Here is a 27,510-nt window from a genome sequence, read left to right on the forward strand (position 1 = left end):
ATTTTCCATTGTTCTATTTCTCCAAAGTATCTAGTCTTTTCTTTTTTCTAGCTCCATTTCTCTCTCAACAATATCTATCCTATTCCATAGCATTTCTAAATCAACGTTTCTTACCTCCAAGTTTACATACAAATACTGTATAACCCTTCTGTCCAGCCCTGAAAACTCTCCACAAATCCATTTCCCACATCCCAGGCTTCCTTTTTTAACTCTACCACAATTTTTTTTTGCCCTGAGGTTGCTCTGTGGGTTGTTTATAGGACAGCACCAGCTTGGAGGGTTTGAGGAATTGGAAATTCCTTGGAAAGCTGGATGTAGCAAGGAGCTCTGTGTGGACGGTGGGACAGAATGATTAAAGTTGGGAGTGACCTTAGAGCTCATCCAGTCCCATTTCACTTGTCCAGAGCCCCACCCAGCCTGGCCTTGAGCACTTCCAGGGATGAGGAAGCTCTGGGCAGCCTGTGCCAGTGCCAACACCCAGCTGGTGGTGTTGAAATCATCTCTCCTCACACTGTGCTGATCAAAACCATCCACAGAGGTGTGTCCAACACCTCACTGCTTTAGGAGATGCTCCCCTGCCTCTGGTTGTGCTGGTGGGAGGTACCAGAGTCAATGTTTTGTTATTTCACACTGACATCCACACTCAGCTCCCAGCCTGGGAATGTGTCATGGAAACTGGATGAAGTGCTTTCCATTCAGTCACGACCAACAAAAATGTTGCTTAAATATCCTGGGGATGCCAAGCCATTTGTTTTGAAACCCCTCCACTCTCCTACAGGATAAGTGTTTTAGAAGGACCTCGGTGCCTCTGCCTGGGGCTTGGCAGCTTTTTTATTTTGCTCCTGCAGAGCAGCCTGAAATCCAGCAGAGGGAACTGGGAAACCTAATTCCAGAGGCGTGCTGGGGCTGACGCAAAGGGGAAAACAAACATCACACCAAACCACAAGGGCTCCAACAGAGCTGAGGGCAGCAACAAAGGCAAGAAAAATCTATTTATCACACTCAGACAATGCTGGGCTTTGGGGAAAGCTTCGATAATTTCTCAGAACTGCCTTTTAAACGTGTGAAATGAGGATTTGCTGATTGTTTTATGACATAAACAAAGGGGAAAAGGCTTTTCTTAAGCAGTCAAGCTTAGAATAGATTAATAGATAACACTGCAAATTAGAGGCAGATCAATTCCACAGCTTTTCTCACAAAACAAAAAAATGAGTCAAGTCTAGAAGGAAGCAATTCCTCCAGAAGCCCAGCACCTTTGCAGAGCCAAATTCTCCTCCCAGGCCTGCAGCAGCACTGGAACACAGAACATCCTCAGCCAGAGCATGTTTGGGCTGAGCAGAGGTTGTGCTTTGCAATCCATGCAGCCTGCTGAGCTCCCTGCACTTTGCCAGCACATTTTTTTTTTGCCTGGGGATCAGGAAAAGCACGGATTTGTGAGAGTTCACAGAGAATCAGGCAGAAGGGAAAGCCTGGCAGCAGCACTGCCATGCAGGTGGGTTGAGAGGCCCCACACACACTGCTCAGCCCGTTTCTCTAAAAGAATCCTGGCAATTTATTCTTTTCCTTTTTGAAAATAAGGGTTACAAACCTGCTAGACTCGCTCCAAGGCTTCCCAGATCAGCAAATGGATCCAGTGTTTGGGGTTTGGCCTGATGAGTGGGAGTGCTGTGGAGGGATCCTGTAGGACTGGTGGCAGCAGACTTACTTCCCATTCCTAGACCACCTTAAAAAGAAAGGAAAAAAAAATATATAAAAGAAAAAAGAACATTTTCCCTCCTGTTTGATATGAGTGCAGCTCTTCCCCAGTGCTCAGCCACATTAAAATTGAGTTTTCCATTGTCAGGTTCCTGAGAGCCTCAGACTTGTGGCACTCCCATCCCAATTAGGAGCAGCAGCAGCCGTGTTCCCAGACAGGAATTGTGACACATGGATGTATTTTAAGAACTAGAAGCCTTCAGGAAACAACTTTGGGAGGCCAGACACACTCTCCCAAGATTAGAAAGAGTTGTGCAATCATTTAGTGGGAATGCACAGCACTTCTCAGGTTTTTCCCAAGGCTTTACATGGAATGAAACAATCTCTGGAAGTCTCACCTCACCTGCCCTGCTCTGGGCTTGAGGAAACAAACCTAGATTTTTATTTTTTTTTTAATATGGAAATCTTCTTTTTTTTTTTTTAATATGGAAAATTTTTTATTTTTAATTTTTTAAAATATACAAATCAGAGGGAACCTGTTCTTTACAGTCACTGGCAGAATTTTCCCTCTACCTCTCCCCTCTCAGAGCTCCTTAAAGGTTTGAGGTTTTTTTGGTTTTTTTTGCTAACCACCCTGAATTTTATGACACATACCTGCTTTATTGGGCCAGTCCCAACCACTGGAAACATCTGGTTGGATGGAAACCGTTGGAGTGCTGGAAGCTGAAGAGAATGATTGGTATCAATATCTCAAAGCTGCCCAGCAAAACCAGCACAGCCCAGTGGCCACAGGAGCCACTGGGACTCTGCAAAATCTAAAAACCTCAGGGGGCTGGAACTGGATGATTTTTAAGATCCCTTCCAACTTTCCAGGGAGATCCTCCCAAGGAACACGTGTTGGATAATCAGACACAAACAAATCCATGACTGAATGTGCTTCAGGCTTACACATTAAATTTTGGGAATTTTGTGAACAAATAGAAGAGAATTCCTTCTCTTCAGCTAAATTCAGCTGTGAATTTGATTAGGGTTAGTACTGGATGGAGCTAAAGAAAGTTGGTGCCTGCAACTAAAATCACCAAAGGCTGTGTGTTTCCTCTAAATATGGCTGTGTTTAGTGCAATTAATGGTAGTTTGGTTAAAAGGAGACCTCATAACCACAGGAATATGTGGGCAGACATTCTTCATGGCCTCTTTTTTCATTGATATAAATAGCCTATTAATTAAGTCTAAGACCTGAGCAAAACTCAGCTCATCCTACCACACTTCAGATGCTGAATATACTTCAAGTCCAGAGAGAAAAAAGCTCTTTCCTGTTTCGTGGGGTTTCTGTGGTTTAGAGTCATTTTATGGGAAGCATCAGTTTGTGCTTAATGGTTCCATTTCTATTTCAAAGCAACATTTTGCATTTATTTAAACACCCTGGAAGGGCCTCCCCTTTCTTACCCATGTGAAAGGGATCACTGTGCACAGTTGGTGAAGGGCTTCTTGTGGCTTGAAGGAAAGGATCCCCAGGGCCAGCTGATGAGCCAAGGAAGGAACCCAGGAGGTCTGGACCGGTTTGCTTGGGGCTACTTCCAAATGGATCAAAGGCAGTGGCTGTGAAAATATATTTGAGAAAATATTTGCACCAGGAATGCTGTGGGGAGAGGAAAGCTGATAGCTGCAGGTAGCAAATAGGAAAGAACCTGAGACTGGGGGGAGCAACTGGAAAGCATCAACATCCCAAATTCTGGGCACCTAAAGAGCCCCATAACTTGGTCATGGCAGCAAACTGAGCCCATCTCTCATTTCCTGAGAGAGGCTGAATTCAGAGCCGGGCAAAGTGAGTATTAAAGTGTTCAGGCACTTCAGATGGGTTTTAACTGCTAGAGGAGGGTGGAAGACAGTGTGGAGCTTGGAGTTACTGCCCTGGTGCAATTCCTGCCATTCCTGCTTCCTCTCAAGGTGATTTCAGGCTGGCAAAGGTTATCCATGTTGGGGATAAAAGGACTTTTAGAAACTGCTTTAGAAAATAGTGGGTATCTTTTCTACATCACTTGTTACAGAAATTCAGTTCTTCTCAAACTCCATTTTTGATCAATTTGTTCAGTCTGCTTCTTTCATGTAAAACCCTAACAAACTCAACCAAAAGAAACTCCTGTGAAGTCACTCAGATCCATGTCAACAAATTTAAGGCTAAAAGCAGCCTGAAAGATGCAATCCCTAGAAGCTCTGCCCTGTGGAAATGATGCTACTCACTACTTACGTTACTCAGTCACTACTCTTCACTCATTTCCCGAGCTCTAATCCTTGTTTTCCTGAATTGGGACAATTGAGCTGTGTGATTCTGGCTCTGCAGAGCTCATAAATCCCTAAAGCTTTTCCTGATCTGTTGCTGCACCTCTTGTGTGATATGTCTGCAAAGCCTCCCCTGGTTGAGAGCTCTCGACTCAGCCTCAGACAGCCACAGAAACCTTCTCCAGGTACAAGTGACCAATTTCTTCCACTAAAACTTGCATTCTTCTCCTTTCTCTTTGCACTTGCTCTGCTCTATCCTTCAAAAGATCCCTTTCATATCTCTCCAACCTCTCCAGCAGCCTTGGAAGAAACAGAAATTCTCTATTTCTCTAGTCCAGCATCACTCTCACAGCTCCAAACCCCCTAAGTTAAAAGAGAAATTCAACTCATGGTGCTGTCGCTCTACCCCAACCCCCAGAGGATTTTTTTTAAACTCGTGTGCACTCTTGGACACATCATGAGAGCAAAACAGAGAATCTCCAGTGGTTGTTGGTGTGAGGAGCCTCCAGCAGGGACTGGTTTGGTGAGGATGCACCAGCTTAGAGTAGGGTAGAGTAGAGTAGAGTAGAGTAGAGTAGGGTAGGTAGAGTAGAGTAGAGTAGAAGAGAGTAGGGTAGAGTAGAGTGGAGTAGAGTTGAGTAGAGTAGAGGAGGGTAGGGTAGAGTAGAGTAGGATAGAGTAGAGTTGAGTAGAATAGAGTAGAGAAGAGTAGAGTAGAGTAGAGTAGAGTAGAGTAGAGTAGAGTAGAGTAGGGTAGAGTTGAGTAGGGTAGAGTAGAGTAGAGTAGAGTCGAGTTTAGTAGAGTAGAGTATGGCAGAGTAGAGTAGAGTGGAGTGGAGTAGAGTAGAGTAGAGTAGGGTAGGTAGAGTAGAGTAGAGGAGGGTAGGGTAGAGTAGAGTAGGATAGAGTAGAGTTGAGTAGAATAGAGTAGAGAAGAGTAGAGTAGAGTAGAGTAGGGTAGAGTTGAGTAGGGTAGAGTAGAGTAGAGTAGGGTAGAGTTGAGTAGGGTAGAGTAGAGTAGAGAAGAGTAGAGTAGAGTAGAGTAGAGTATGGTAGAGTAGAGTAGAGTAGAGTAGAGTTTAGTAGAGTAGAGTTTAGTAGAGTAGAGTAGAGTAGAGTAGAGTAGAGTAGAGTAGAGTAGAGTAGGATAGAATACAGTAGGGTAGAGTAGAGTAGAGTAGAGTAGAGTAGAGTAGGGTAGAGTTGAATAGGGTAGAGTAGAGTAGGGTAGAGTAAGGTAGAGTAGAGTAGAGTAGAGTAGAGTCTAGTAGAGTAGAGTAGAGTTTAGTAGAGTAGAGTAGAGTAGAGTAGAGTATGGTAGAGTATGGTAGAGTAGAGTAGAGCTGTTTGTCCTCTTGGGATCCCCCACACCACAGGGGGGTAGCCAGGAGCAGATCCCCCAGAGGGATCCTCCAAACCCAAACCCCTCAAATCCCCCTTTACCTTCTCCCACCCTCGGCGACGGCGACGCCGAAGCCGCCGAGCGCCGCGGGGTCGAGTGCACGGATCCGGGTGCCCCCACGTGGAAAACCTCCTCGGCCGCGGCTGCGCCGGGGCTCTGCGACACCCCAAACAAATCATTCAGCAGCTCAGAGTTAGAGGGGGCAGCGCTGGGCTGCGAGGGAAAGCTCTTGCTCATGGGGCTGCCATCCAGGCCCAGCAGGTCCACGTCCTCGGGGGGAGGTGCTGCTGGAGGCTCTTGCTGCTTTTTGCTGTGTTTGGGTGTCCCGTGGGGCTTGTCACCGCTGGCATTACTGTGCTGACTGGAAAGGGACAAGAGTTCGTCATCTGACTGTTCGCTTTCCTCATGCACCAACGCTGCTCGATCCTCTGAGGTGGGGTGAGAGCTACTTTTGTCAGATTTCTGATCTAAATGATGATTGAAAATAAAATTAGGCAGCTGTTAGTTTGGTCATCACAAAGGTCCCGTAAAAATCAGCTTACAAGCAGAACAGAAAGCTGAGAATAGCACAGCAGCATTTGGCTAAAGTGATTTTGGTTTTTCAATTAAAAGCTGGCAAATTTCTTCCCCAAAAAGGTTTTGCAGCCCTGGCACAGCTGGGTTCTCATCCATGGAGGATGTGGCACTTGGGGACATGGTCAGTGGTGGCCTTGGCAGTGCTGGGGAATGGTTGGACTTGATGACCTTAAAGATCTTTTCCAACCTGAATGACCCCATGATTCCTTTGCCAAAACCTACATTTTCTCATCAAGGCTTATTTATTTCAGATTTTAACCCAAAGGAGGCCTCAGGTGAAGGTTCCCCCTAGAGCTGTGTCAGTGATGGTCCCACAGAGCAGAGTTGGAGGAGGATGTTGTAGGAAAGGAATTCCCACTCCATTGCAACCCCAGCTGTGATCAGCTCTAATGGCAAAGCCATGCTGCAGTGCTCCAGGAGGGGAACAGCAATTCTTGGTGTTCTTTGGAGCACATTTCACTCAAGACCAAACCTTGCCTACCTTGCCAGCTGAGAGAGGAGAAGAATGCACTCTGCCCAACGTTCCTGATGTTATCCTGGGGGGAATCCGTGGCACCTCTGCCTGCACAGAGCAGCAGAGAGGTGGAATGAGACAAAACCCAGCTCAGCAGGAAGAAATCATGGCAGGGGAATAAATCCATGCAGCCCTTACCTGCCAAAGCAAGAGTGTCCTGGTGCTCCTGGTGGGAGGAGAAGAGAATGGAGGGATTGATGTCTTTTGTGGTGAAGTTCTCCCATGGGGGAGTTAATTCAGTTTGTCTGTCTGCAGACTGGATTTCTATGTCCAGTATAACATGAAAGAGCTGAGGGTATTTGTCTGGAGAGTCACAGGCATCCAGCTCAGGCCTAAAAGGGACAAGAGTGGTTTGAAAAGGAAGAATATTTCTGGAAAGCTATAAAAAAAATAGCTTTGAGTATATTCAGGCTTTTCATATTTCATCTGTGACTGTTCTCCCTCAGCCTTCATCAGGCTTTTATGCATCAGGTTTGATTAATGTTCAACTTCAAACACTCACTTGGTGAATTTGAGAGTGGTTGTTCCCAGGGCTATGAATCCAGTATGAAACTGAATTTGGAATATTTGTGTGTTGGTCATCTGAAAAGAAAAAGAAAAAATAGCAGAGAGAACCAGACTGATCAAGGGCTTAAATATAGGAGCTGGTTAAGTCAACCCTAATCTTAATTTCTGCATAACTTAATTCATTCTGCTTGTTCTACAGGCAATAACTCCTTCTCAATATTCCCAAATATTCCCAGTATTTCCATCTGCCTTCAACCCCACTGCTGCAGCCTCTGAACAGCAGAAAACATTCAGGAATAATTTAGAGGTGAAATTGGGTGAATTTTGAGGTGAATTTTGAGGTGAATTTTGGCTGTTTTGGGGATAATGTGGGAATAATTTTGAGGTGAATTTTGGGGATAATTTTGAGGTGAATTGGTGAATTTGGGTGAATTTTGGGTGAATTTTGGAATAAACCTTGTCTCCTTGCTTCTCTTTTTATTTCTGGGATCTACTTGCCAATTTTGCAATGAAATGAAGCTTTTCCCACTGAATTCCCCAAAAAACATAAAACCATTTCACTTGGAAAACGACACAGGGAAATATCATCTACACAGCAAAGAGAATAATGAGTGGAGAGGGGCAAAATATTCACTGCCCACTCTGCAGCATGAATATTCCAGTTTCAAATATCCCCTGAGGGAAATGCTGGAGATTCCCTGTTCAGGCAGCTCTTATTTCCCCTCATCCTCCAAAAAATGAAAGCAGCTCCTACCTTGGCTTGCAGGCGTCCCCCGATGGTGGATCTCATGTGGTAGACAGAGACAACAACATCTCCATGGACTGTGGCTCCCAGGGGGATCAGGACCTTCCCTTCCTGCACACGGTATTCTCTTGGAGAGGAAGAGGAGGAAAGCCAGGGTTAAGCTCCCTTCAAAGCTCTCAGCTCCTTCAGGCCAAGCAAAGAGGAGCATTTAGTGTTCTGCTTGGTAAAAATAAAAATAGTGCACTGGGGGAAGCAACAGTGCACTGGGTGATTTCTAGGAAGGTATCTTAGAGATAGGAGAGGTATCTAGGGAGGTATCCTGCTTCCTCCAGCCTCAGATCCTGCTGTCTGTGCAGTTATTCACTCCTGACAGCCTCAGATCCTGGTGTCTGTGCAGTTATCCCATTCCTGAAAACCTCAGATCCTGCTGTGTGTGCAGTTATCCCATTCCTGAAAACCTCAGATCCTGCTGTCTGTGCAGTTATCCCATTCCTCAGATCCTGCTGTCTGTGCAGTTATCCCACTCCTGAAAACCTCAGATCCTGCTGTCTGTGCAGTTATTCACTCCTGACAGCCTCAGATCCTGGTGTTTGTGCAGTTATCCCATTCCTGAAAACCTCAGATCCTGCTGTCTGTGCATTTATCCCATTCCTGAAAACCTCAGATCCTGCTGTCTGTGCAGTTATCCCATTCCTCAGATCCTGCTGTCTGTGCAGTTATCCCATTCCTGAAAACCTCAGATCCTGCTGTCTGTGCAGTTATCCCATTCCTGAAAACCTCAGATCCTGATATCTCTTCAGTTATCCCATTCCTGAAAACCTCAGATCCTGCTGTCTGTGCAGTTATCCCATTCCTCAGATCCTGGTGTCTGTGCAGTTATCCCACTCCTCAGGTCCTGCTGTCTGTGCAGTTGTCCCATTCCTAACAACCTCATCCTGGTGTCTGTGCAGTTACCCCACTCCTGAAAACCTCAGATCCTGATGTCTGTGCATTTATCCCATTCCTGAAAACCTCAGATCCTGATATCTCTTCAGTTATCCCATTCCTAACAACCTCAGTCTCCCTCTGGCCATTTATTCCAACCCCAGGCACTCTCACTGAACACCTTCATTTAGCAGCAGCAAGGCAGTGCCTGCAGCTCAGCTACCCCACAGCAAAGTGCCAGAGGCTGCCTGCAGCCCCTGAGGAAGGCAGGGACTCACTTCATCCTCTCGTACTCCTGGGAGGTGCTGAGGATGCGGGTCTCCCCGCTGAGGATGTCGCAGAAGGGCCGGCAGCCGTTGCGCTGCTTGTTGAAGCAGGGCACGGGGCTGAGCGTGACTGACTTGATGGTCAGTGGTTTGCAGTGGGGGATGACAGGTTTGTCTGCTATTAGGTCACAGATGTATCCTATGTACCTGCAGGCAGAGAAAAACAAAGCTGGAATCTCCATTTCTTTCATTTCATGCTTAAAATCTGCCTGGATCTCCGCTTTATCCTTCAAAAGATCCCATTTCATATCTCTACAACCTCTCCAGCAGCCTTGGAAGAAACAGAAATTCTCTATTTCCTAGTCCAGCATCACTCTCACAGCTCCAAACCCCGCTAAGTTAAAAGAGAAATTCAACTCATGGTGCTGTCGCTCTACCCCAACCCCCAGAGGATTTTTTTTCAAACTCGTGTGCACTCTTGGACACATCATGAGAGCAAAACAGAGAATCTCCAGTGGTTGTTGGTGTGAGGAGCCTCCAGCAGGGACTGGTTTGGTGGGGATGCACCAGCTTGGAGTAGAGTAGAGTAGAGTAGAGTAGAGTAGAGCAGAGTAGAGTTGAGTAGAGTAGAGTAGAGTAGAGTAGAGTAGAGTAGAGTAGAGTTGAGTAGGGTAGGGTAGGATAGGATAGAGTAGGGTAGAGTAAAGCTGAGTAGAGTAGAGTAGGGTAGAGTTTAGTAGAGTAAAGTTGAGTAGAGTAGAGTAGAGTAGGGTAGAGTAGGGTAGGGTAGAGTAGGGTAGAGTAGAATTGAGTAGGGTAGGGTAGGATAGAGTAGGGTAGAGTAAAGTTGAGTAGAGTAGAGTAGGGTAGAGTAGGGTAGAGTAGAGTTTAGTAGAATAAAGTTGAGTAGAGAAGAGTAGAGTAGGGTAGAGTAGAGTTTAGTAGAGTAAAGTTGAGTAGAGTAGAGTAGAGTTTAGTAAAGTTGAGTAGAGTAGGGTAGAGTAGAGTAGAGTAGAGTAGAGTGGGGTAGGGTAGGGTAGAGTAGAGTAGAGTAGAGTACAATAGAGTAGAGTAGAATAGAGTAGAGTTGAGTTTAGTAGAGTAGAGTTGAGTAGGGTAGAGTTGAGTAGGGTAGAGTTGAGTAGGGTACAGTAGAGTACAGTAGGGTAGAGTAGAGTAGAGTTGAGTAGAGTAGAGTAGAGTAGAGTAGAGTAGAGTAGAGTAGGAAATCCAGTGGTGGTGCCATCCTTTGAGAGGCAGGACTGGAGTTTCCACGTGCTCCAACATCCCAGCAGCTGGGACAGAATCTGCACTTCCAGCTCTGTTCCTGGGAGGATGCAGCTGGCTCAGGAGAGGGATTCACCAAGCCCTGTTAACCACAGGTTCAGCATGGCATGGGTGGGTTGGAAGGACCTTTGGTTGTCATCTAATCCCCCCTCTGCAGTGAGCAGAGACATCTCAAATAATGGAATAATTCAGGTTGGAAGGACCTTTATCAATCCTCTAATCCCCCCTCTGCAGTGAGCAGAGACATCTCAAATAATGGAATAATTCAGGTTGGAAAATCTGCTCAGAGCAGGAGCAGCCTCACAGCTCTGTGTCACAACTTGATTTTGTGCTGGGGGTGATACCCCACTGAGGATCTGCAAGGAAAGAAATCCCACAGCTGCTCTGGGCAAGCTCTTCCAGCCCCTGATCCCCACTCATTTCTCAGGAACGCTGGGATCTGGACACCTGGCTGAGCCAAAGCACACCTGGCAGCTCCTTGGGCAGCTTGGAGCACGAGGAGAGGAGCTCCCAGTGCTGAGCCAGGATACTGTACCTCCTGTGGGATGGCCACAGTACAATCCCAGGTCTCTTTGTGTTCAGCAGCTGCACAGCAGGGCCAGGATGAGAGAAGAGGTGACAGAAACAGAACATTGCACTGACCAGAACTGCTGAGGCTGCACGGCCGTCCTGGCAACAAAAGGGGCAGAGAGGAAAAACTGTGAGTGTCAGAAAGATCCTTTACATTTCACCTCTCCATCCTCCTGAATTTAAAATATAATTCATCCAGAAAGACGAGGCTTGAGACAAAATAATGAGGAATTTTGAGTTCTGATTAATTTGTTCAACACTCAGGGCCTCAGTGAACAATCAAAGCAAAGATAAAATGCAGGGAGCAGCCAGAGCTGAGGGTGGTTTACACTTGTTTGGAAAGCCCACAAGAACATTTTGGCTGCAAATGTTGGTGTTTTGTGGCTGCTCCCCAGCTGTAATTTTATAATTATTTCAAACATAGGCCTGGAAATGACCACAGGGGTCAGAGTGCTCCCATCCCACAGCTGCAGACAGTCCTCTAATAGCAATTTATCCTGGAAAAGGATAAACTGACAAAAAATCCAGGCTCCTTCACCCAAACACCTCCACAGCTCTGAGCTTACAGATTGCTCCTGATGCAGTTTTTATAAAGGTGATTTTAGGGGAGAGTTTGCTGAGTCACATTGATGAATCAAAAATACAGGAAGAGCAGGAGAAAATCAGTGTGTTCCCAGTGCCCTGGGTTCCTCACATACACCTCCCACTATCCCAAGTTGCTCCAAACCCCTTTGAACACTTTCAGGGCTGGGGAATCCACAGCTCCTCAAGGCCTCACCACTTTTGTTCCTTGCAATTGTTTTTTTCAGGCACCTTTTTATGCATTCCAGCCATTTTCTGTAGGATTTTCTAACCCAAGAACCTGCTGACATGAACAGGCTGATTGTTTTTTTCAAGTTTAGCCCCTGCCAGTTGTTTCTGACAAGATCTCTCAGGTTCACAAAAACTAAGTGAGCTTCTGCAGCCTTGTTAGAAAATGTTGGAAAGGACTCCCTGTCCTTTATCCCATTATCCTGATATCCATTGCTCAAAGGACAGGAGAGGAATTGGATTTTTGAGTTGGATTTCCAGGATTGGAGACATCAAGTGCATCCTTCTGTCTGTTTGAAGGGAATTTATGTCCTGGAGCTGCTGGCTGTGCTGTGCAAGGCAGAAATGCCAGGCTCACATGGGAGCTCTGTGCAATTTGGGATCAGTCATTTCCTCCATTCTGCCAGGTTCTGCTGATCAGTCCTGACAGCCTCCTGGATTAATCTGGGCTCCAGGAGCAGAGCAGAACTCTGCTTTTGGGCACTGCTGTCAGTGTGAAGGGTTGGATGGAGTGAATGAGGAGTGATCTGGGATCACACCACGCTCACACAGCCCAGCACTGCTGAACAATCCCTGGGGGCTTTCCCAGAGCAGAGGCAGCTGGGCTCCTTCAGCCAGGCCTGACCACTCCTGATGGCAAGAGACTTCAAAATCTCCATTTCTCACTTCTACAGAATTCCCAGCTCTGTGTTTTCTGCCCAATTTCCAGCCCACTTCAGTCTAAAAGCTGCATTTTCTCCTGTAACTACTTAGATTGAAATGCAAATCACAGAATCACAGGATGGTCTGTGTTGGGAGGAGCCTTAAACCCCATCCAGTGCCACTTAGGACCTTCCCCTGTCCCAGGCTGCTCCCAGCCCCATCCAGCCTGGCTTGGGCACTGCCAGGGATCCAGGAGCTGCTCTGGGCAAGTCACAGCAAGCTGACAACCCCTGGGTGAAATTCAAACCTTTCACCCAGAGAATGATTTTGATCTCTTTGTATTCCTGCTTCTCACTTAGTGATTCTCTCCCAGCTTTGGGTGATGATTCCCTTCCTCTGGGTCAATCCCATCCCATCCCAATCCCCAATTCCAATCCCTAATTCCAATCCCTAATTCCAATCCCATCCCATCCCATCCCATCCCATCCCATCCCATCCCATCCCATCCCATCCCATCCCATCCCATCCCATCCCATCCCATCCCATCCCATCCCATCCCATCCCATCCCATCCCTCTTCCAGGCATTATCCCAGACTCCAGACACCCCATGAGCAGTGTGAGCTGGGGTTCCTCAGCCCTGGGCAGGAGCTGGGGGTGCACTCACCATGCAGTGGATGACACAGACGTTTTTGGGGTTCTGCTGCAGCCAGTTGTGCATGTTCTTGCAGACAGCGTAGAGGTTGTGCAGGCTGGGCGCCTGCCGGACGGGCCAGCTGCACTCAGACACCTGCAGGGGTGGCACCAGCCACAAAAACAGCTTGGGAGGAGCTCCAAACACCCTGCTCTACAAATTATCCCTGCCAAGAAAGCTACTTGTGCTTTACAACCCAGAGTTACATGCTGGAAACCTCCTCCTCCTCCTCTCATCATGTGTAAATCTGCGCTGTGCCTCCCATGAGTTAGGAGGAGGCAGACAAAAATTCCAACATTCAATGAAGTAACATCAGGCTGGTGTGTTGTTCCTGATTGCACATTTTCCAAAATTTGCATTTCACATCAGATTATCTGGATGGGCTCTTTTAGAAAGCTCACATTGATTTCTAAAGCATTTGTACAACGTGTCCCTAAAAACTGCTCTGATTTGCACAGGGCACTGAGCATCTGTTGTTCTGACTCCTTCTGTGGCACAGGATCTCCAAGCCCTATGTGACAGATAATAAACTGATGAAAGGAAAAATTCTGTTTAAAAAAAAAATTTAAAATCCTATCTGAGTAAGTATGAGCCAGAAAAATGACTGAAAGCCCACAAATCCTGAAGGATGTCTGGTTCCTATTCCTCACTGTGCTGGTTCTGAGCCAGTCCTTGCAGTACCAAGCAGCACATCAAATAACCCTCAACAGGCATCTCCCTTTCATCTGGTTTTAATTGAAATATCTTTTTTAAAAAAGGCATTCCTGGCCAGAAGAAATTTGAAGGAGAAATGTCCTGAGGCTTGTCCTCAGCTGAAGAATTGGTTCTCTCTCTCTCTCTCTGAGCTGACATTTGGCTGCTGCTTAATGGGAATGGGGAAGGAAGGAGATGATTTGCCCAGATGTTCTTAAACAGCCACATGATCCCCAGAACTGTTTCATCTCTCAGAGGAAGGAAATGCTCCAGGTTTTCTAAAGCTTGCAGTTAAGTTTCTGTCTGACACCTGCACAACATCTTGGAGCAGCAGCAGGTTCCAGCCAGAGCCCCACGGGCTGTGTTGTGCCCCACGAGGATCCCAAAGGCTCCCATGGGATGCAGGGCAGGCCAAGCTGCAAAATTCAATTTTTGTCTCACAGAAAATCAGATATTTTAGATCTGTGGAGGTTGTGGTCTCCAGAAGATCCTGCTGTGAGCAGATGTGGCTTTGTGCTGTGGAAGCCACTGAAGGAGTGAAGCAGTGCTCCAAGTTTGGAGAGCAGGGAGTGAGCATTCCCTGTTTGCCTCCCCACATTTTCCTGTCTCCAGAGTTTGTTTCATTCCTTCTGTTGTACATCCTTGATTTTCCCTGTTGGAATTCCTGCAGTGACCCTTCCACTGACAGTTCCCTGCCAAGCATCTGGAAAAGGCATTATCACTTCTCTAGTAAATAATACACATTTCCCACCAGTCCATAATTACATATTTACATTGCCTCTAATTACACATCTGCCTGATGGTTTGCAATTAGGAAATTAAATGTGTGCTTGGTGTTTCTACCAAACAGAACCTCACCAGCACTCAGCACAGACAACCTCAGGGAAAAGCCACTGGAATTCTCCAGCTCTGGGAATAAGCTCTCAGCACTTGTTTGATTTTAGCAGCAGGGCAGCAAGTGCCAGGAATGTGACCCAGGAGGGGCTTTGAAGTTTGGGTTTGTTTGGTGTCAGATTGGAGCTCTGTGTTCTGGAACTGCTCTCAGGGCAGTGGGAGCTCCCCTCTGGGGACACAGAGGGGACAGCAGAGCACAGCCAGCTCTCTGCTCAGCCTCACACACGGGGTGGGCTGGGAGGGACATTAAAAATCATCTTATTCACACCCTGCCCTCTTCCACCACCCCAGGGTGCTCCCAGCCTCTCAAACTTCCAGGTCTGGGGCAGCCACAGCTTCTCTGGAAAACCTTTCCAGTGCCTCACCACCCTCCTGTCCCCTCTCCTCCTCTGCACACTGGGGCCACTCAGCCAGCCCTGAAATGGCCCAGCAGGACATGAAGTCACCTCCCTCCTGTGCCACCACCCAGCACACTGACCTACTTTGCTGGTGTTAAAGAAAGCAGGAATTCAAAAGCTGTTCCTGTCAAAGAACAAGTGTGCATCTCACAGCTGACATCCTCACCCCAGCAGAAAACTCACTGGGATTTCACCCCTTTGGTATTTTTGCAAGCTCAGCCTGGTAATTAGTTCTTGTATGTGTTGTTCACACTTATTTCTCATTAAAAATACTTGGAATCAGGAATTCCCAGCCCATAAACTGAAAACAGAGTATTTTATTTAAAGAAAATGTTATTTTCTCCCTGTGTGAGTCAAAGCAATGGTTCCAAAGCACTGAGCTGTCCTTTGAGAGTGACATTAAAATCACTTGTTGAGGTGTTGGATAGGGTGGGAGATAATTCCAGGGATTCAGGAATTATGGCCAGCTCACACAGCAATAGATCTTTAATGCTGGGCTTTCAGAAGTTGATGAATTTTTCTCCATCCACAAATAGCAAAACACCAAAATCAATCAAGACTGAAGATTCAGAGCTCTTAATATCTCTTAATTAGTCTTCCCTGTTCATTTACTCCTGTTTGAAGTCTGGTTACTGATGGCCACAGAGAAATTTGCTTCAAATGTCAGTGAGTGGTTTTTGGTGATCAGAATTACTGAAGATAAATTCAGCTCCACCTCAAATTAAAACTCAATTAGGTTTAGATTAGATTCATTTACCCTGGCAGAGGATTAAGCCTGACAACTGCTGCTGCCTTTTGGGTTGAAGGCACCAAAAAGTTCGAAATTAAAATAAAAAAAACCACAGCACCACTTGTGGGAGAGGGAAAGATTAAATCTAATCTTGCATTTCAGCAGCAGCATTTCGTGGAGATTTCCTCTAAAAGCCATTAATGAAGCAGAGTCTCTCAGTGCTCCCTGATGCTGCTCTGGTTTTAGAGGGGGAAACTGGGCCAGGCAGTGCAGGTGGCTTTTTAAAGCCACAAGAGCCAAAATGCCCCTCAAATCCCATTTCCACCACGTGCTTTGCCTGCTTGATTAAAGCCCAACTGCAAGAAAATCATCTCCTTTTTTCTATTGGTAACTTCTTCCAAAGGCTTTTCATTTCATTCTTCCCAACACTCTGTAGGAGCAGCTGTAGACGTCTGGTTTATTCTGTATTTCTCTCCACTCAGTGCAATGCCTTTCACCCTCCCAGTCTCCCATGAACATTATCCCTGAATTTCCAGCTCTTTCACCCCTGTGCTCCCAGATAAAGCCCCAAACCCACCCCAGCAGCTTAAAACCACCTCAAACTCCTAAATCCCCTCCAGTTCTGGCTGCAGGAGGAGCTGCTGCCCCTCTCCCTGAGAATTTTCCCCATGGCAGCACTCACCCTGTTGTGGAACTTGGCACTGCGATAATATTTGGGTGACAAGTTGAACACGGTGTAGTGGTCGGGGTGCCTGGAGTCCAGGAATGTCCTGACATCCTCAATGTGGTTCCTAAATCCCAGCTCCACACCCTCAGCAGGGAAAGACATCACTGGGAAAAGCAAGGAGAGCCAGGATGAGTGGGGATGGATGGGGATGGATGATGGATGATGGATGGATGGATGGATGATGGATGGATGGATGATGGATGGATGATGGATGGATGGATGGATGGATGATGGATGATGGATGGATGGATGGATGATGGGTGATGGATGATGGATGGATGATGGATGATGGATGGATGGATGATGGATGATGAATGGATGGATGGATGGATGATGGATGGATGGATGATGGATGATGGATGGATGGATGATGGATGGATGGATGGATGATGGATGGATGATGGATGGATGATGGATGATGGATGGATGGATGATGGATGATGGATGGATGATGGATGGATGATGGATGGATGGATGGATGGATGGATGATGGATGGATGGATGATGGATGATGGATGGATGGATGATGGATGATGGATGGATGGATGATGGATGGATGATGGATGGATGGATGATGGATGGATGGATGATGGATGGATGATGGATGGATGGATGATGGATGGATGGATGATGGATGGATGATGGATGGATGATGGATGGATGGATGGATGATGGATGGATGGATGGATGGATGGATGGATGGATGGATGGATGGATGATGGATGGGTGATGGATGATGGATGGATGATGGATGGATGGATGGATGATGGATGGATGGATGGATGATGGATGGATGATGGATGGATGGATGATGGATGGATGATGGATGGATGGATGATGGATGAATGGATGGATGGATGATGGATGATGGATGGGGATGGATGGATGGATGATGGATGATGGATGATGGATGGATGATGGATGGATGATGGATGAATGGATGGATGGATGATGGATGATGGATGGATGGATGGATGGATGGATGGATGGATGAATGGATGGATGATGGATGGATGGATGGATGATGGATGGATGATGGATGGATGATGGATGATGGATGGATGATGGATGGATGGATGGATGATGGATGGATGATGGATGATGGATGGATGGATGGATGGATGATGGATGGATGGATGATGGATGATGGATGGATGGGGATGGATGGGGATGGATGGATGGGGATGGATGAGGATGGATGGATGATGGATGGGGATTGATGGATGGAGATTGATGGAATTCTGGGGTTGGATTTCTCCATGGAGCAGTGCTTACCTATGATCCTTGAGGTAATGTAGGAAATGTCCAGCTCTCCCTTGGTGTAACTGAGAGACAAAGCAGGAGACAGAATTCAGCAGCACATCAGGGGTGCTTTATCCAGAAAAACCTATTTATCACTCAAGGAAAAATCATTTTAAAATGAATTCTGAAGGTGCAGACAGTGACCCAGCCTCCCCCTCTCCACATGCAATTAACTGGATGCAAAACCTGCAAGGAAGGTCCCTTTTCCCTTTTGTCATTAATTTTTGATGCCAGGAGAAATCTCCAGAAGTTTGCACTTTGCAGATCCCTCAGACCCTCTGGGGGCTTGCATTAAATTTTTTTCATTTCTTGTAGCCCCCAATTTGCAAAAATGCAAATCCCAAATAAGTGCCTCTAACACAAAACATAATTAAAATATTAAAACAAAAATTTTAAAAAGTATTTTAAACTCTCCATACTTCAAACAACTATTAAAAGACACCTTCAATAATTACAATTTTATACCTTTTAACTGCAAATGTATTACTGCAACAATCTTGACAAATACACAATTCATGTTGTAAAAAATAAAATTTAAAAAAAAAACTCTCACCAAATTAATAAATTCTTCCAGTAAAAGTTCACATAAAAACCTCACATTAAATCAATTAGCAAAAAATTGAATTCCTGGGAGCTGAGCTGTGCTCATTCAGTGGGAGCAGAGCTCTGATGTTGGAAAAAAATAAGGATTTGACAGGAAAGTCTCACAGATATTTTGTATAACAGAAAAATTTTTGAATGGAGACAATTGTTGAGCCAGTCCTACTGGGTAACTAAGAAGGCTGAAAGTGTGTTAGTGTGTGAGCTGGGAGGGAGCAAAGGATAAATTTACTTTGAACAAAAATGTTTTTACCAAGCAAAAAGATTTTCACAGACAAACAAGAAAGCCAGTGTTGCAAGAACAGAAAAGATCTCAGAATTTTTTACTGCAAGAAAACTGAAAAACAACTTTTAGCTTAAACTGTGACATACTGACTTTTAGTGATTGGAGAACAGTAACATGAATATGGTAATGTCAGTGGTTATGGTAGGGTATAGGTAATAGTAAAGGTATTGATTGGTTGTGTTTTAATGAAATAAATGCAATAAAAAGTAAATAATGCATTGTAACCAGAACTAGAGCTTCAGACAAACCCAGAGCTGAGGCTGAAAGCTGTGGGCTGGGCTCTGTCACCCACAACCTGTGAATTGCTGTGTATGTCAATACAATAAACAGCATTTAAATAATAAATAGATTTCTGTGTATCTGGGTAAAATAATCAGCATTAAGTAATAAATAAATTGCTGTATATCTGGGTAAAATAATCAGCATTAAGTAATAAATAAATTGCTGTATATCTGGATACAATAAATTGCATTTAATAAATAAATTGTTGTATATCCAGATACAATAAACAGCATTTAAATAATAAATAAATTGTGTATATCTGGATACAATAATCAGCATTTAAATAATAAATAAATTGTGTATATCTGGATACAATAAATTGCATTTAATAAATAAATTGTTGTATATCCAGATACAATAGACAACATTTAAATAATAAATAAATTGCTGTATATCTGGATATAATAAGCAGCATTAAATGATAAATAAATTGTGTATATCTGGATACAATAAATTGCATTTAATAAATAAATTGTTGTATATCCAGATACAATAGACAACATTTAAATAATAAACAAATTGCTGTATATCTGGATACAATAAATGGCATTTAATAAATAAATTCCTGTATATCTGGATATAGTAAACAGCATTTGATAAATAAATTGCTGTATATCTGGATACAATAAACAGCATTAAATAATAATTAAATTGCTGTATGTCCAGATACAATAAACAGCATTAAATAATAAATAAATTGGGTATATCCAGATACAATAATCAGCATTTAAAGAGCCACCTGGAGCCCCCACACCCTCCTTTAGGCTCTGTCGTGCAGCTCCTGGCTTTTCCTGTGTCAGGGGCACCATACCTGGCGACAGACTGCATGACCTTGGAGGAGGTGTCCTTCAGGGTGTCCTTCAGGTTGTCCTTGAGGTTGCTGAAGAGCCTCCCTGCTCCTCCCTTCACCATGTCCAGCAGGCCTCCCCCATAGCTGGACTCCATGTCTGGAGACGAGGCACCTTCAGCACAGCAAAACCAAACCAAAACATCACTGGTGTGGAGCAAAGCCAGAAACCCTGCCCTGGCACCAAACAAACACAGCCCAGGCACCAAACACAGCCCTGGTACCCAACCCTGTCCTGGCACCAAACAAACACAACCCTGGTACCAAACACAGCCCTGGGCACCAAACACAGCCCTGGTACCCAACAAACACAGCCCTGGTACCAAACACAGCCCTGGTACCAAACACAGCCCTGGCACCAAACACAGCTCTGGTACCAAACACAGCCCTGGTACCAAACAAACACAGCCCTGGGCACCAAACACAGCCCAGGCACCAAACACAGCCCTGGCACCAAACACAGCCCTGGGCACCAAACACAGCCCTGGCACCAAACAAACACAGCCCTGGTACCAAACAAACACAGCCCTGGCACCAAACAAACACAGCCCTGGCACCAAACAAACACAGCCCTGGTACCAAACAAACACAGCCCTGGCACCAAACACAGCCCTGGTACCAAACACAGCCCTGGCACCAAACACAGCCCTGGCACCAAACACAGCCCTGGCACCAAACAAACACAGCCCTGGTACCAAACACAGCCCTGGTACCCAACAAACACAGCCCTGGTACCAAACACAGCCCTGGCACCAAACACAGCCCTGGCACCAAACAAACACAGCCCTGGTACCAAACAAACACAGCCCTGGCACCAAACAAACACAGCCCTGGCACCAAACCCTGTCCTGGCACCAAACAAACACAGCCCTGGCACCAAACACAGCCCTGGTACCAAACAAACACAGACCAGACACCAAACAAACACAGCCCTGGTACCAAACACAGCCCAGGCACCAAACACAGCCCAGGCACCAAACACAGCCCTGGCACCCAACACAGCCCTGGCACCAAACACAGCCCTGGTACCCAACACAGCCCTGGTGCCAAACAAACACAACCCTGGGCACCAAACAAACACAGCCCTGGCACCCAACCCTGCCCAGGCACCAAACACAGCCCAGGCACCAAACACAGCCCAGGCAGTGCTCTAAGGTGAGCAAAGTTGATTTTCCTCCTCAAAGCTGATTTTCCAGGATGAGGGTGCACACAGAGCTCTCTGTGGGTTCAGTGTTCAGTCTCAGCACAGTCAGGATAAGGTAAGAGATTTAAACTGGGGGTTGGAACTGGGTGAGCTGAGATCAGCCAGGAGTGCCCAGGTGTGCCCAGATGTGCCCAGATGTGCCCAGGCCAAAGGCACCTGGGCTGTGGCAGGAATTATTTGGTAGCAGGAGCAGGGAAGGGATTCTGGTGAGGCCAAACCTCGAGGGCTGTGTCCAGTTCTGGGCTCCTCACAAGGACAAGAAGGACCTGGAGGGGCTGGAGCGTGTCCAGGGAAGGGAATGGAGCTGGGAAGGATCTGGAGCTCCAGGAGAGGCTGAGGGAGCTGGGAAGGGGCTGGAGAATCCCTGAGGGAGCTGGAGGGGCTCAGCCTGGAGAAAAGGAGGCTCAGGGGGAATTTCTGGCTCTGCACAAGTCCCTGCCAGGAGGGGACACCGGGGGGATTTGGGATCTGGGAACAGGGACAGGAGCAGAGGGAACAGCTCAGGGTGGGCAGGGCAGGGCAGGGCAGGGTGGGCACAGCAGGAATTTCCCCATGGAAAGGGGGATCAGGGATTGGAAGTGCCCAGGGAGGGTTGGATCCCATCCCTGGAGGTGTCCAAGGAATTCCTGTGACAAGGTGGGGATTGGGCACAGCTTGGACTCAATGGCCTGGAATGGCTTTTCCAGCCCCATTAATTCTGGAATTCTGTGATCTTTAAGGTCCCTTCCAACCAAAGCCATCCCATGGTTCTGAACTCCCTCACCTCCATCCCTGGCTGATTTTCTTCTCCCAACCAACAACCCCCTCCTCAGGAGTGAGAAAAAAAGAGAGATGTCCCTTCAGGACAACCCTCCCAGCTGTCCAACCCGAACTGTTCTACGATTCCATGAAAAAATGATAATTTAAATGCACCCCCTCCCTCTCTGAGGCAGCCCCAGCCATGGGGAGCTATCCATAAATCTTAAAACTGGAGATTCTGTTGGGAAGGTGATGCTGCTCTGATCCACCAGCACCTGATCCAGGTCCTGGACTGCTAAAATTAGAGGCCACCTCTCCTCTACACTCTAAAGAACAGAAGATGCCTCCTCGAGGCACAAGGAATATTTCTTTTGCCAAACTTCCTGTGAGTATGATTTTTAAAAATAAATAAATTAAAAAAAAAAAAAAAGAAAGGAAAAAAAATCAAAGAAGCTTCTTGGTTTCCAAGCATGGAATCAGTGTTTGATCTCCCCTCCAAAAGTTTGTTTTCATGTTATTCTGTGCTGGAAGAGCCAGGGGTGGAAGGAGGAGATGTTCAGAAGGGACTTTTCATTCTGCAGGTCAGCTTTTAAAGGAGACAGAAAAGTGGTAGCTTGGAACAGAGAAAAGGGGACAAAAGATCAGAGGTTCAACAGCACTGGGCAAATTCTTACAGCTGGAGATGCTGGAGGAGAGCAACAGAAGGGCTCTGAGAGTATGAAAAACTTAAATTCTTCAGAAATCTTTAAGAAGTGGAAATAAGAGGAGAAACAGAAGAAGATTTTCACTGTTTCTAAGAGAAGCAGCAGGAATCAATTCCAAGTTTCCTGTGTCCCTAAAGCAGAGAATCAGAAAGGATGGATGAGGAAGAAATGGTTTCCCCTGCCAGAGGGCAGGGATGGATGGGATTTTGGGAAGGAATTGTTCCCTGGGAGAGTGGGGAGGCCCTGGAATAGAATTCCCAGAGAAGTTGTGGCTACCTCTGGATCCCTGGCAGTGTCCAAGGCCAGGTTGGACCATTCTGTGCTCAGAATAAACCTCCAGCAGTCATTGATCCCAGAATGACAGAATGACAGAATCAGAGAATCAGAGAATCACGGAATCAGAGAATCACAGAATGACAAAATCCCAGAATGACAGAATCCAAAAATCACAGGATCCCAGAATCACAGGATCCTAGAATGACAGAATCACAAAATCCCAGAATTCCAGAATGATAGGATCACAGAATCATAGAAGTCCAGGATCCCAGAATGACAGGATCACAGAATCCCAGAATCACAGGATCCCAGAATCCCAGGATCACAGAATCCCAGGATCCCAGAATCCCAGGATCCCAGAATCACAGGATCACAGAATCCCAGAATCCCAGAATCACAGGATCACAGGACCCCAGAATCCCAGGATCCCAGAATCCCAGAATCACAGGATCACAGGATCCCAAATCACAGAATCCCAGGATCCCAGAATCACAGAATCCCAGGATCCCAAATTAATAACCCAAATATAATAACCCAAATTTCCTTGGCACAGCTCAAGGCTTTGTCCTCTGGTTCTGTCAGTTGTTACCTGGGAGAGACCAAGCCCCACCTGACTAAAACCACCTTCAGGAAGCTGTAGAGAGTGATAAGGAAATTCCAAATACAGCCACAACCTGCTGCACCTCCTTCCAAAAGTGAAACAGGGCAGGCAGGAGCGTTCCTGCCATGGGCCACCCTCAGCACTGACATTTCAGCACCAGCCTGGTGATGAACAGTGTGGAAATCTTAATTAAACCCTGAAGTGCTAATTTGATAGAGGATCAGGAGAAGGATGTGCAGAACTTCTGGAAGGGAACAATGATCCAGGGCAGCTCGGTGCTCAGTACAGGAGGTGGCAAAACCATCAATGGCTGGATTAGCCAGGCCAGGAAACTCATTCTTCCACAGGGAAAGGGGAAAAAAACCCAAATGCTGAAGGGAAAGCCTCCCTCCCACTGTCCCCTGCAGTGCCACCAGCAGAGTTTGTGCTTATTCTCAAAAACAAAACATTAAAACCAGTCCTGCTTTAAACCTGGGGGTTTGGAGGCAGAAATGGGTGAATGGAACAGCTGTGACCTCCAGTGATGGGGACACTTCAGCACCAGAGGGTCACACCCTGCCAGCAGCTGAGGGAGGTGTTCCCAGGGAGCAATTCCAGATTTGGAATTTTCCCTGCAAAATCTTCCCTTGGGGACGTCCCTGAGCAGCCACAAACCCTCCCCAGCACAGAGCCTGGATCCCAGCCCTGCAGAGAGCCCAGGGAAAGCAGCTGACATTTAAAAGGCGTTTTAGGCTCTGTCAGTCTGGGGTTTTATGCTGATGAAGCAACTCTGAGCCGGAGAGAGGGGAGGTGAAAGGAAGAGGCTGAAAATTGAGGCTCAGCAGAGAAGTGCTGCCTCTGCCAGGCTGCTCAGCAGGAGGGAAAGGGCAGACAAAAACACACATGAAACCGTAGCAAAGGAGGCAGGTTTCCCTCAGCCTGCCCAGATTTTGTGTAACAGCATCTTCAGTGTCAAATGAGAATTTTTTGGGGGTTTTTTTTGTGTTCAGGGAGCTGCTGCCTGTGCTTTTGTTAGGGGTGGAGTGAGGAAGGATCTAAATATTCCCTGTTCCTCTTCATGGAATCACTGAATGGTTGGGGATCTGAAACATAATCTCATTCCATACAGAAAAACATTAAAACTTCATGTTCCATCTTCCCAAAAAAAAAAAAAAATAAATGGGAGTATTAAATCCCCTCTGAACTCTCTTCCAATGGTACTACAATGCAAAAAAACGTTGCTGTGTTTGTGTCCCAAATTCCCCATTTCTAGATGGTTCTATCTGCTTTTTCCTCCCCACAAAGTATTTTTTGGGGGAAAATAAGAGGGTTTTACTTGTTTTACCCCCTAAGATAAAGGTGGAAGCTTTTTGTGCTCAGGGAGCTGCTGCCTGTGCTTTTGTTAGGGGTGGAGTGAGGAAGGATCTAAATATTCCCTGTTCCTCTTCATGGAATTTCAGAATAGTTTGGGTTCTGAAAGATCATCTCATTCCATGCAGAAAAACATTAAAACTTCATGTCCCACCTTCCCAAAAAAAAAAATAAAAAGGGAGTATTAAATCCACTCTGAATTCTCTTCCAATGGCACTACAATGGGAAAAATCTGTTTGTTCCTGTGTTTGTGTCCCAAATTCCCCATTTCTAGATGGTTCTATCTGCTTTTTCCTCCCCACAAAGTATTTTTTGAGGGGAATTTTGCTTGTTTTACCCCCTAAGATAAAGGTGGAGGCTGCCTGGGCAGAAATGGCCCTTTCAAAGTTGCCGTGCTGTTGTTGTTGTGGCTTCACCAACAAAGCCTGGATTGTTTTGAAAGAACACTCAGCAAAAAAAAAAAAAAAAAAAAAAAAAAAAGCTGTTTTTTGTGGCTATCCCCCCCAGCAGCAGCAGAGCAGCTCAGCTCACGTTCCTCCCACACCCAGCTCATGTGGGACGTGCTTTCCCACCAGGCTGCTCCAGCCCAGGATCCCTCTGATCCCTGGGTTATAGTGCATGACTTATTGGTGGCTTTTTGCAGCTATTTAAAATAAATGCTGGGTGTATAATGTTCAAATAGCTTTTCTATAAAGTTTTTTCTAATAGCAAAATTTTTAAAAATTTTTTAAAAATAGTATGTTTAAACTATCCACTTAATTAAAATAGCAACCCCTAAATGTGTAATAAAAACCCTACAACTAACACAACAATTATCAACACTCACCAACAGCAAAAGGCCACTACCCAAATTAAAAAATAATTTTAAATAATTAAAACCACACACCAAAAAACACACATGCTCTAAAAAAACAAACCCAAAAAGTAACCATGCTAAATAGTTCTCAAAAAAAATTAAACTGGTTAAACTATGCATAAAACATAAGTATACAACAACTTAATGTATTATAAAACAAATTTTAAAAAAGGATTCCCAAAGCAACCATGTGCTCTTAACAGCTTACCAAACTCCCAAGCATTTTAACCCTTTATCTGTATCTCCTAATATCTTTTTATTAAACTTTTTAAGTTTTACCAAGACAATAAAAGGAGTTTTTCACACTTGGAATGTCTGGAGGGGAGGAGGAGCAGCCCTGGAGCAGAAATTCCTGCAACAACAGTCTTGGAGCACCCTTGTGTTAGAAACAGAAAATCCCAGGGTGAGTGTGTGCAGGGGATTCACTGCAGAGCTCTGGGATCAGGGCACAAACCCAAATCTGACCCAGCATGGGTTCCAGAGGGACAGCTGTTTATTCCCTTTTGTTATGAACTATAGAATAATTATTAAACCCACATTGTTCTGTTGTACACACTGATCTGATCCAAGCAGGGATTGCTGTGATTCCCATCAGCTCCCCAAACATCCTTTCTCATGGTTCTTGTCACCATTAAACAATAATATATTCAATTGCCAAACAATTATTACATTTACCAATCCCATTATTTATCACATGATGATTCCACAGGTGCAGTTTCACCTGATCCAATAAACACAAGGCCCAACATTCGTTCTCAGGCCTGGTTCCCTTTCCCAACCTTTCTTTGCACCCCCTGAATTTGTTATAATAAATAATTTGTATAATTCTCATGATTTTAGGAACATTTTTAGCCCTTTGCTCTCCCTTGGAAGGGTTGGCCATGGATGGGGTGTTGGGTGCTCTACCCAGGCAGAGCATTCACAGCCCTGGGTACCCCCAGCATTCCCACATCCCATCTCTCTCAGGGTTATAAAGAGGGATTTCACCCTCCCTGTGCTCCTGACAGCAAATCTCTGCCCCCAGGGATCATCAATAATCTGAGGGCTTGGAGCAGCCTGGGATGCTGAAATGGGCTTTAGAATCCCTCCAACCCAAATCATCCCATTCTCTGCTTCTAATTAAGTTTTAAGGGCACAAAATCCCATCCTGGAACCCAAACCTTCCTTCCAGCACATTTTTCATCTGGACAGCTGAGCTTTGCCACATTTAAGCCAAGACTGAAGCATTGATGCTGCTACAGGCACTGGCATCCTGTCTGGGATGAGACACAGCCCAAGTGCCAGAATTCCATCAAATTTTTAATGATGATTTGGGAGAGAAATCACCCCCAGCAGAGACAGCTAAAGCAGTGATAAAGGGGCATTCACAGAAATTACTGGGGGAGCTCCTCAGACTCTCACAGACCCCAAACTCTGATTGTTTTTTACCTAATTGTTTGCTACCAGCCCCATCTGTCCCCTCCTCCTCCTCCACTGTCCCAGATTCCTGGCAGAGTCAGGTTCCCTGGGAGGCTGAGCACAGACACCTCCAAGTGTTATCCCATAAAAATGAGCAGCAGAATGTGCAGAGCAGCCCTGCAGGACCAGAGCAGCAGAAAATTTGATAAAATCATTTCTGAGACCCCTCCAAGCCCAGGTTTCACTCATCTGACATTTCCAGGCTGCTCCAAGCCCCATCCTTGGACACTCCCAGAGTTCCAGGAACAGCCACAGCTCCTCTGGGAATTCTGTTCCAGGGCCTCTCCTGGAAATAATTCCTTCCCAAAATCCCATCTATCCCTTCCCTCTGGGATATTCAGGATATTCTCCCTTTCCCTGGCCCTCATCCAAAGGGGAAAGCCAGAATATTTCTCTCCTAAGCAGACAATCATGAGGCACAGAGACATCCCCAGCATCAAAATATCTTCAATAATTTATTCAGCTGAGCAGGGAGTTGTTGCTTCTGAGGTTTGTTTTTCTTTTTTTTTTTCTTCTGCAGCTTTCCAGCAATTCACTGGAATTTTTTTGCCTGGAAGAGATGGGAAATGCCTCAAAAAAAGGGAGGGTTTAGGCTGGATATTGGGAAAATTTCTCCCTAAAAGTGTTGCCCAGCCCTGGCAGGAGACATCCCTG

At 45.8% G+C, this 27,510-nt stretch overlaps 1 protein-coding gene across 2 annotated transcripts in view; it reads right to left on the reverse strand.

Moving 5' to 3' along the window:
• LOC117000070 (putative tyrosine-protein phosphatase auxilin) overlaps nt 1-27,510 on the reverse strand; it is a 47,993-nt gene that overhangs the window by 5,695 nt on the left and 14,788 nt on the right. For both annotated transcript variants that reach the window (XM_033067427.2, XM_033067426.2), the window contains exons 2-15: nt 19,634-19,784; nt 17,628-17,677; nt 16,308-16,456; nt 12,884-13,006; nt 10,732-10,865; nt 8,922-9,116; nt 7,729-7,846; nt 6,970-7,049; nt 6,606-6,799; nt 6,435-6,515; nt 5,419-5,844; nt 3,142-3,294; nt 2,350-2,418; nt 1,589-1,723 (exon numbers count right to left, since the gene is read on the reverse strand). In XM_033067427.2, the coding sequence (XP_032923318.1) occupies nt 1,589-1,723; nt 2,350-2,418; nt 3,142-3,294; nt 5,419-5,844; nt 6,435-6,515; nt 6,606-6,799; nt 6,970-7,049; nt 7,729-7,846; nt 8,922-9,116; nt 10,732-10,865; nt 12,884-13,006; nt 16,308-16,456; nt 17,628-17,677; nt 19,634-19,784 (2,058 nt within the window). The remainder of the gene's footprint in view (nt 1-1,588; nt 1,724-2,349; nt 2,419-3,141; nt 3,295-5,418; nt 5,845-6,434; nt 6,516-6,605; nt 6,800-6,969; nt 7,050-7,728; nt 7,847-8,921; nt 9,117-10,731; nt 10,866-12,883; nt 13,007-16,307; nt 16,457-17,627; nt 17,678-19,633; nt 19,785-27,510) is intronic.

This window comes from Catharus ustulatus, chromosome 9 (genome assembly GCF_009819885.2).
Source record: "Catharus ustulatus isolate bCatUst1 chromosome 9, bCatUst1.pri.v2, whole genome shotgun sequence".
Taxonomy (NCBI): Eukaryota; Metazoa; Chordata; class Aves; order Passeriformes; family Turdidae; genus Catharus; species Catharus ustulatus.